The sequence below is a fragment of the Mastomys coucha genome, unplaced genomic scaffold (genome assembly GCF_008632895.1).
Source record: "Mastomys coucha isolate ucsf_1 unplaced genomic scaffold, UCSF_Mcou_1 pScaffold3, whole genome shotgun sequence".
NCBI classification, from domain to species: domain Eukaryota; kingdom Metazoa; phylum Chordata; class Mammalia; order Rodentia; family Muridae; genus Mastomys; species Mastomys coucha.
In genome coordinates this window covers 29,527,088-29,536,530 of record NW_022196909.1, presented here as the reverse complement: position 1 = coordinate 29,536,530, position 9,443 = coordinate 29,527,088, and the positions used below count along the sequence as shown (strand labels likewise).

Genomic DNA, 9,443 nt, shown 5'->3' with positions numbered 1-9,443 from the left:
GAGAGAGAGAGAGAGAGAGAGAGAGATGCAATATATTTTACATTTTAGTTACCTGTTATTTAACTGGCTAGATTCAAGGTTTATCAACAAGACAAAATCCTAATCCTCACAGATCTTATATTTCCCATGTGTAAATATACAATCTTTCGGTGCATACCCTCTCTCAAATACTTTGTTTTTTCTTACTCCAAAATTCTATGCATAGAATACACAACTTTCCCCCCCTTCTTACCACAACCTGAAACCACTTGCAAAGTGCTTTTATAGTCCCCCAAAAGCTACTTGTAAACATTGCCTCTTATGCCCAACCACATCACTGAAATACATTTGCAGCCTCCCGCAGCCTCTGTAGGTATATTGAGTCATTGGGTACAATTTCATAAGAGGGACAGATGGAGAAACAGAAATACTGTGCTAGGTATGATTGAAATTAGACTGAGATTGTAAAATGTGATTAGATTTGCAAAAGTTAAGCACTTGTGAGCAGCTGCCTGATTGAGACTGTTCTCCATAAGGAAAATATCCTAGTTTTTCATTATTTTTTTTCTAAATGAAAGAATCTCATTCATAGAGATAACACTTAAGACCATCTAGTGTTACATCTCCAGTTCCAAATAATAACAATTCTTTCTCATATATCTCTGATGGAGTAAAGATTGATTGACATTCATTTAAACATGCCAGGCATGAGGTAAGAGCTCACAGTGTCATAAAACAAGTCTTTTTTATTTATTTATTTTTCTGTCTTTAAACTGGAAATCCAGAATAGCAATTGAGACATGAACTATCCAGCACCTAGTAAAAAAAAGATTTCATTTCATAAGCATTATAACAATTTTAAAGGGGTGAAATAGTGCAATTATAATACTACTAACAAAATATAGGTGAGTCATCTAAGCTCAAAACTTATTTATTTGCCTTTTTAAACCTAAATATATGTTATAAACAAAAAGAGGACAGAAGGAAGGACTTTACACAAAGGTGGAATTTTTATTTTGCAAATAATGAAGTAGAAATATTAAGGATTATTGTTTAATATATTTATTTCAAAGATACAGTATGCTTGACAAGGGAGAAATAATAACAGAAATTCATAATCAAGTCGATGAATAAATTTTACTTTGTCAACAATTATACCAATGTAATTTTGCTCAAATTAGACCATGAAAATGCTTTCACAAACGCATGATTAGAATGCAACAAGCCGCATTTCAAATGTCCTTTTCATCTCCTGATGCTACAGGTTTTTTGGATAAGTTATATTTCTGTTTCCTGCTTCTACGATGAATTGTGGCTTTGCCCCTGGCTTCACGTTTGTCTTTTAACTCCCGTTGCTAAACATTACTCCCAATGATGGAATATTTTAGAACCCTGAATTCTATCTCTTTCAGCTTTGTGCCATATCCTTACAAGTCAGCTGCTAAAAATAAAATTATTGGGGGTCAGGAGAGATAACTCATTGGTTAAAAGAATGCATCCTACTGTGACTAGCCAGGTAAATCCCTATCTACCTCACTCTGACTCTACAGATTTGGCATTCTCTCCAGGCCTCTTTAGGTAACACATACACACAGCTACACAAAACTTTAAATACTACTAGTAGATTTTCCTAAAAACTGAGTCATTGAAAACTACAGATAATTTACCCTTTACCCTTATACTAACTCAGGTATAACTATGCAAACATTTATAGTATCTCAGCCTTCTCATCATCCAGATTATATTCCTTTTTTTTCTATATGAAGGATGTCCTTTAGTGGGTCAGAACAACACTGTTACCAGTTTGGTCTCCACATTGAGTTGAACTGTGTGTCTCCTTTGAGATCGTGCTCAAAGGCTTTGGCTGTGCCCCTCGGGGCCTGTCAGAAAGAGTCTCTCACTTTAGAGCCCTTGGAGGAGCTGATGATGGTGAACATGAGATCCTGGTGTTGATGTTACCTTGGCTGATTTTCTTTTCTGTTGCTTTCGTGAGGTCTTCACACATCTCAGTTTCAAGACGTGTTGCTATTTCAGATGCTCTCTGCGAAATAGGCTGCACGTGACACTCTTCACTTAATGCAAGCCGCCTAGAACAGCGAAAACTTTGTGCACAGTGGGAAACAAAATGACTTACTATGTGGAGCCCAAGGTGAACTTTAACAAGGCTTAGCAAATAGGAACAAAGTGTCAGGTTGTTAGCTCCTCCCACTGAAGAGTTCATCCCAATTTTAATCTGTCTTTTGGCTAGAAGACCTTCAAGACAAATGCAAAATCAATCTTCAGGTAAGACAACTTACTTCTCAAATAGCTTTTAAGTCTATGATGTTAGACATTTAGTTTGGGTTTAGGTTTATCCATTACAGAATATTTTGTCTTAAATTTTACTCATACATTTTGTGAACATATATGTTCACCACACACACACACACATACACACACACACACATACACACTATACACACAAACACATATATATCTGGAAGGCTGATACATATGTATATGTGTGTGTGTGTGTGTGTGTGTGTGTGTGTGTGTATGTATCAGCCTTCCAGATATATATGTTTGTGTGTATGGTGTGTGTGTGTGTGTGTGTGTGTGTGTGTGTGTTTTAAAATGCATATGTATTTTCTCATGAATATCTGGGAGTTGTGTTAATGTCCAAAAGATAAGTAGCTTTTGTCTTCTAATACATATTGTCAAAGTGCAAAGTTCTAACACTATACACGCACATACACACACACACACACACACACACACACACACACACACACACACATATATAAACACAAAAATTAGACTATACTCCAGAAATACTAATCCAAAATTTAAGGATGCAAAAGTATTAATGAAATATATAATATCTAGTTTTAAGGATCAGCTTGAAAGACTTCAGAAATGGCTCAGTAGTTGAGGAGAAGTTATTGCTATTCTAGAGGACCCAGGTTCTATTCCAAGTACCCACATGGTAGTTTATAGCCATGTGTAACTATTGTTCCAGGACTTTCTCCAATACTGTCTTTTGGTCTCAAGCCTGTGTGTGGTATACAAAAACATATGCTGTCAAAATACAAATAGGCATAAAAAAAAATATTTAAAAAAAATCAATCCAAAGTGCAGAGAAGATTGAGAGTCTTTTCTCACAAACTATTATTGATTCATTGTATAAATAACCATTATCTAAGTACCCCTTTAGAGTCATATTTCCCTAGTTCCTGTCTGTCTCCTGATCTCATTTGCAGTATGAACCTGGGAGAGAGTAGTGACCAAAAATGAAGTGGACTAAAGTCTCATGAAATAGCCAACTTTATTTTGATCATCAGAAAAATGTGTACTCTGAGGGTTAGGAAGAATCTTTTGAGGAAGGTTTTCAATCTCAAGGATAAGCCACTTGTGCCAAAAACATGGTTTTTCCATAGAGGCATGTGAATAACAACAGCTGAAGTAAGGTTATTCCTATCTACTGCACTAGGGAGGAGCATGAAAACACATTACAAGAACAATTCAATGTTTTAAAGAAACCAAGGTCACAAGACTCTTGTCTTGTTTTCTTGGGACTTTTTCACAATTTCTTAGAATTCTCATATGACTCCATTCTTTGGAACTCACATGTCTTGTTCCAAAACCTGCCTATTTGGTTCAAATCCTTTTCAATTGGATTTACAGAATCTGGTACTTGTGGTTTAATATTTATACATATTGCATTTTATAAATAATTTAATTAACAATAATTATTTAATATATTAATGTATTTAATAAAATTAACAATAATTTTAATTAAAATTGTATTGAAACATATGATTTGTACATTATCACATGATTTCCTTGACATTTGTGAGTTGTTTCTGAAATTTATATGAAAGGAAAGAAAATTAAAATAGCCACTTTATTTGCATATACATACATGCATGTGTAGAAATGTGTACTTATATGTATGTATAAAAATACACAATGGAATTTTACGGAGGTATAAAGAAGAATGAAGCTAGGCCGGGCGGTGGTGGTGCACACCTTTAATCCCAGCACTTGGGAGGCAGAGGCAGGCAGATTTCTGAGTTCGAGGCCAGCCTGGTCTACAGAGTGAGTTCCAGGACAGCCAGGGCTATACAGAGAAACCCTGTCTCAAAAAACCAAAAAAAAAAAAAAAAAAAAAAAAAAAAAAAAAAAAAAAAAAGAAGAAGAAGAATGAAGCTATGTCATTTGTAGAGAGTGACTCCAACTGGCTAGTGTCATATTAAGAGTGTTAAGTCAGACTAAGAAGGACCAACATTACATGTTTTGTTTCATTTGGGGACTCTAAATTCTCTGTTGAGACATAAAATAATGTATGCATATAATACAAAAAGTAGAAGTAAAACAGTCTTGGGAAATTAAGAAGACCAACAAGACTGGGGAAGAAATAAAAAAAGAGCATAGAAAACTCATGGTAATTGGGTCAACGTACAAAACATACTTATATGAAAATACTGTTATGAGATACAATACCATGAACAGTAGAAATGTTCTCATTTTAAAAATCAACAAAGGAGCTAGGCAGTGGTGGCACACGCCTTTAATCCCAGTACTTGGGAGGCAGAGGCAGGAAGATTTCTGATTCGAGGCCAGCCTGGTCTACAGAGTGAGTTCCAGGACAGCCAGGGCTATACAGGGCTATACATAGAAACCCTGTCTCAGAAAACCAAAAAAAAAAAAAGAAAGAAAGAAAGAAATAAAGAAAAAACCACAGGTAGGGATATAGTATGGAAGTTCCACTCTAAAAAGATTATTATCATAACTCATGACATTCTTTTCCTCTTACCAGAGATGTTTCTCAAACAATAGATGGTGACACAACTTGCGAAACTGAGGACATACCTCACCAAAGACTCAAGGAACATTGAGAGAGTATCAGTACAAATAGCCAGAAACAGATGGAGAGGACTTCTGAAAAACCATGTCTTCTGGACATTACAGGACCAGTACATGCAGCAAGCCACTGTGGCTGGGGTTGCCTGCATAAGACCTTTACAAGATTGATATCCCAAAATGGGTGGTGTGGGGTTCACCAGGCCCCGCCCCTAACTGAAGACCTTTGCTGTGTGATAGTTACTGAGGAAGGAAAAGTCAGGCTTCTTATAGGATAGTCCATGGTAGATTGCTCATGGCCCATAGGATAAAGTTACATCTATACACCTGCAAGACTAGGAGCTGAAGGGGTTTGCAGCCCCATAGGAGGAACAACAATATGAACCAACCAGTACCCCCAGAGTTCCCATGGACTAAGCCACAAATCAAAGAGTACACACAGAGGGATCCATGGCTCCAGCTGCGTATGAGACAAAGGATGGCCTGTAGGACATCAATGAGAGGAGAGGCCCTTGGTCTTGTGAAGGGTTGATGCCCCAGTGTAGGGAAATGCCAGGACATGGAAGTGGAAGTAAGTAGGTTAGTGAGCAGGAGGTGGAGGGATGGGATATGGGGAGTTTGGAGGTGAAACGAGGAAAGGGGATAAAATTTGAAATGGAAACAAAGAAAATATCTAATTAAAAAAAATGGGAATAAAAAGACTCAAGAGAAAAGAAAGAAGGGAAAAAAAGAGGAACAGATAATGAATGATACAGGTGGGAACAGGATATAGTAGTCCAGTAGGAGTTGGAGTGGGAATTAATTAGGTGTGGTTGTGATCTTAACACATTGTATTCTTGTAAGGAAATATCTAAGAACATTAATTTAAAAATCTTTCCTCCCTTGAAAATGAACAAAGGTTTTAGACTAGGAACAAGATTACAATGTCAACAATTCAAACATGTATTCTCCTCAAGACTCGGGAAATGGACAGTTCAATCCGATAACATTCTTAATAGTATTTACACTAAAAGGAGACTCCAAAAAGTAATAGCATCAAGTGCTGGCCACAATGTACAGATGAGAACCCACGTGGGCAGCTGATGGATGTTCAACGGGTCCAACACAACAACTTTAGAGACCTTGCGGCCGTATCATGTTCCCCACAAGCTTCCATAGAAAATTGATTAAAAGTTGAGAGATCAGTGCTGCAGGCTGGCTAGCCAGGTCTCTTTTGTTAATTGACATTAATTCCAAAGACACAGACACCTCGACTGTTCCCTCAATAGCATTAGAAATAAGATTGTCAGTGGCGCAAAGCAAGCATTCATGGGTTTTCCTCATACCATGCGTGATCTCTACAGAGCCGCATATGCCAATCATTTTATGGTTTTTAAAGTGTGCTTAGTACTTAACAGTGCCCTGGCATGTATTCTCATTCTGGACTTCGGGGAAAACAGCGAACTAAAATAATTCCCTGAAATTAGGCTGTTCATCGGATAGTAAGAAATTGCCAAACAGTTGCCAAGGAAATATTTTTGACCAGTCATATTTCCCTGGGTTGCTTGGTTGGGTGGGTATGGGTTTGATTTTGCTCAGACATGGTCTTTCTCTATAACCCAGGCCAACGGCCTCACACTTCTGATCCTCACGGATGGGAGTGTTGAGATTACAGGTCACTGCCTCCGCCATCAACTACTGTCTGAAACTGTAAAGCAACAACGTTTATCAAAATAAACACATTACATGGTGTGTAATAGTAAAACCTTGCAAGGAAGTTTTCTGTGAATTTTGTGAAAGGTTTTTCAACCTCTTGTTTTGCTGACAAAACAAACTTCTGGTTTAAAATAACCACTCATATAATTTCTTTTTCTTCTGGTATAAAATTTTCACATCTGTAAAATAAATGCCTTTCGCTAAATAATATCCTTTCATCTTGTATTTTAGGATTTATAGTGCAGAACTGTTTCTTCCTTTGGAAACCTTACAGAATAAGCCTCCTTTTTCCTGTTTCTTAAGTAGAGGTGAGAGGGATTTAGCAGTAGGAGTCAGATCTTAAGGTTAATTATGAGGATTGAATGTGCCCATTTTCAACGGTTCTTAGACACCTTCAGACAGCGGAAAGATGCTTAACTGAAGTCCACAGAACCATCGAAAACAGCTACAACCACCTCTGTGGTAAAGAGGCCATGATCTGAGAACGATTCAGATTGTTTATAACAAATATCCTTGTACATCTCAATTAGGTATGAATAACCCAGCATAACTGTATAGGAACGAGACGTTGCTTTAGTTACTCTACCTGTGGACACAGGGTCTCCAGGTGATTGGCTGCAATTCTGACGATTTTAATCCCATCTTCATTTGTTGACATGGAACAAGCAAGGTTTGCCACCTTAAAGACAATTCAAGACAAGTGAAGATTAGTCACTATCACTGAGGAAATACTGAAACATTTGCTCTCATGGGCAAGGAAGAGCATGTATGCCTTTACCAAAAATGCAACGTCAGGCAGCATTTTTATAAATATCACTGATACCTACTTCACAAGAATATTCAGGAAAGCTATTAGAATAAATAACAGAAGAGGTTTGGGGAATCAACATACAGAGAAAACATACAGAGAAAATGCTGATGAATGGATCAGTAAGCTTTACACAGTCTCTTGGTATCAACATCTAACCCATAAGAAGACATTCTTAGGGGACTGGGTAAAGTTTATCTATGGATTGCATGCTAATAGGTTCTTGGAATCTCCTTTGATTGTGGTTTATTTTAAGATTGTAATTGTTTTATTATTTCCCAGAGGTCTATTATGCACACTTAAGTTGCATTAAGCATAGCTGCATCTTATTCATGTTTTATTCAATATCAAATGTGCTGGGTTTCCCAAGCTGGACAAACACAAGATAATTAAATAGTATTTCCTGTTCTTTGCTTTTTCTACTGTAATTTAATGAACAATATCTGACATCCTGACAGCCAATTAAATTCAAGTATTAGTGACACTTAAATCTATTTTATACCACTGCTTTTGAAACTTATACAATCTTCCACTGTTCTTTTAAATGATTACCATAATAGCCATTACCTAAGCCTGGTGGTTACAAATTCTTAATAACAGCTTTATAGAAAGGGTGTAGAATTTGTTTCCCTTCCTTTAAACCCCATCTTATCTAAAATTCTTCTTGCTGACACCATGGTAATTTACAAAGAGGATAAAATATTTTTTCTTTGCTAAACTTTTAGTTGGGGGATGCAGGAAAGTCAGTCTGTGGTGTACTTGAGGAAGTCAGAAAACAACTTGTGGAAGTCTGTTTTCTCCTTCTACCACGTGGGTAAGGGGACAGGTCTCCCATTTTCAGGTTTGGTGGTAGATGCCTTACGCTCTAAGCCACCTCACCAAGTCATGACATGTTTTCTGATATACACAAAATATTTCACTGTCTTTATTAATGCTTTGTGCCCCATAAAAATAGCTTCTTAAAGATTTGGCAGTCGCCCATGAGATAATATATACCTTGTAGCTCTTGATGCAAAAATTCAAAGGAATTCAGGGGGTAGCAAGTAAAGAGGAATCCTTAGGCTACTATTTTAAGACTGTGAGTTGAAATTTGAATAGCCGTAATATCTTCTTTAATAATATCTGAACAGTGAAACATCTCCTGGTTTGCTCTTACACATGACAAAAATAACAGACATACATTATTTAGCTATGAAGAGGCATTGTTCAATTTATTAACATACATGAAATGGCTTACTTGAAAAGGGCTTTTGTTAGCTTGAAGGTCACAATACCTCAACTTTCATATCTGACACATAATTAGAGCATTTGTGAATTATTTGAAAAGGGCAATGGTTGCTGTGCCCCGTACTCTACCTCCCAAACCTCATTCACTGCTAGTGAAACTCTTCCAAATCTGAGGACTGATTACAGTTAAAATCCGGTTCATGTTTTAGAAATTTCTCATTAAATTAGAAGGACACACACACAAATAAAATTTAAAAAAAATTTAATAAGGGCACTAATTAATCTGAAGCTTCAATTTACAGAATTTTGACCCTATACAGACATTTTCTTCCTTTCTATTTTTTATCTCATGCTGGGGACCAAGTGCAATGTCTTGTGATTGCTAGTCAAGCACCCTATCAATGACTCTGTCTTCTTAAGTCTAGTTCCTTCTTACTTTTGTAAAACAAAACTTGATAGCATTATATGTCAAGCTCTACAGTCACAAAAAGTGCATGGCTATCAAAGATGCCAACTTCCCTCAGCATTTCCAGCACTTTCACTCTGTGTGTCTGGCCTATTTGGACATATCCATCTTCTATAGGGCTATTCTCACCCTGGCCAGAATCCATTTTTCCTTTTTTCTTTCCCCTTTGGTACCTCCTCTCCCATGTTTACAGGGGCCTTTAAAGTATGAGCTCTGGCTTTGGGGTAGCAGAGTTAGCAGATAACCTTATAGGACTTCTCTGTGACCCCTCCCTTCAGAACATGGAAATTGTAGAGATGGGGCCTAGGCACATGATAAGGGGATACAGCTGCACAAGGCATGGTCAGTCCAGTGGTGGTTCTTCTTCTTCTTTTCTTTTCTTCTTCTTCTTCTTCTTCTTCTTCTTCTTCTTCTTCTTCTTCTTCT

At 37.0% G+C, this 9,443-nt stretch overlaps 1 protein-coding gene across 12 annotated transcripts in view; it reads right to left on the bottom strand.

Moving 5' to 3' along the window:
* Positions 1-9,443, bottom strand: part of Ctnna3 (catenin alpha 3) — a 1,512,724-nt gene that overhangs the window by 553,383 nt on the left and 949,898 nt on the right. For all 12 annotated transcript variants that reach the window (XM_031347507.1, XM_031347506.1, XM_031347502.1 and 9 more), the window contains one exon: positions 7,103-7,195. In XM_031347507.1, coding sequence (XP_031203367.1) covers positions 7,103-7,195 — 93 coding nt within the window. The remainder of the gene's footprint in view (positions 1-7,102; positions 7,196-9,443) is intronic.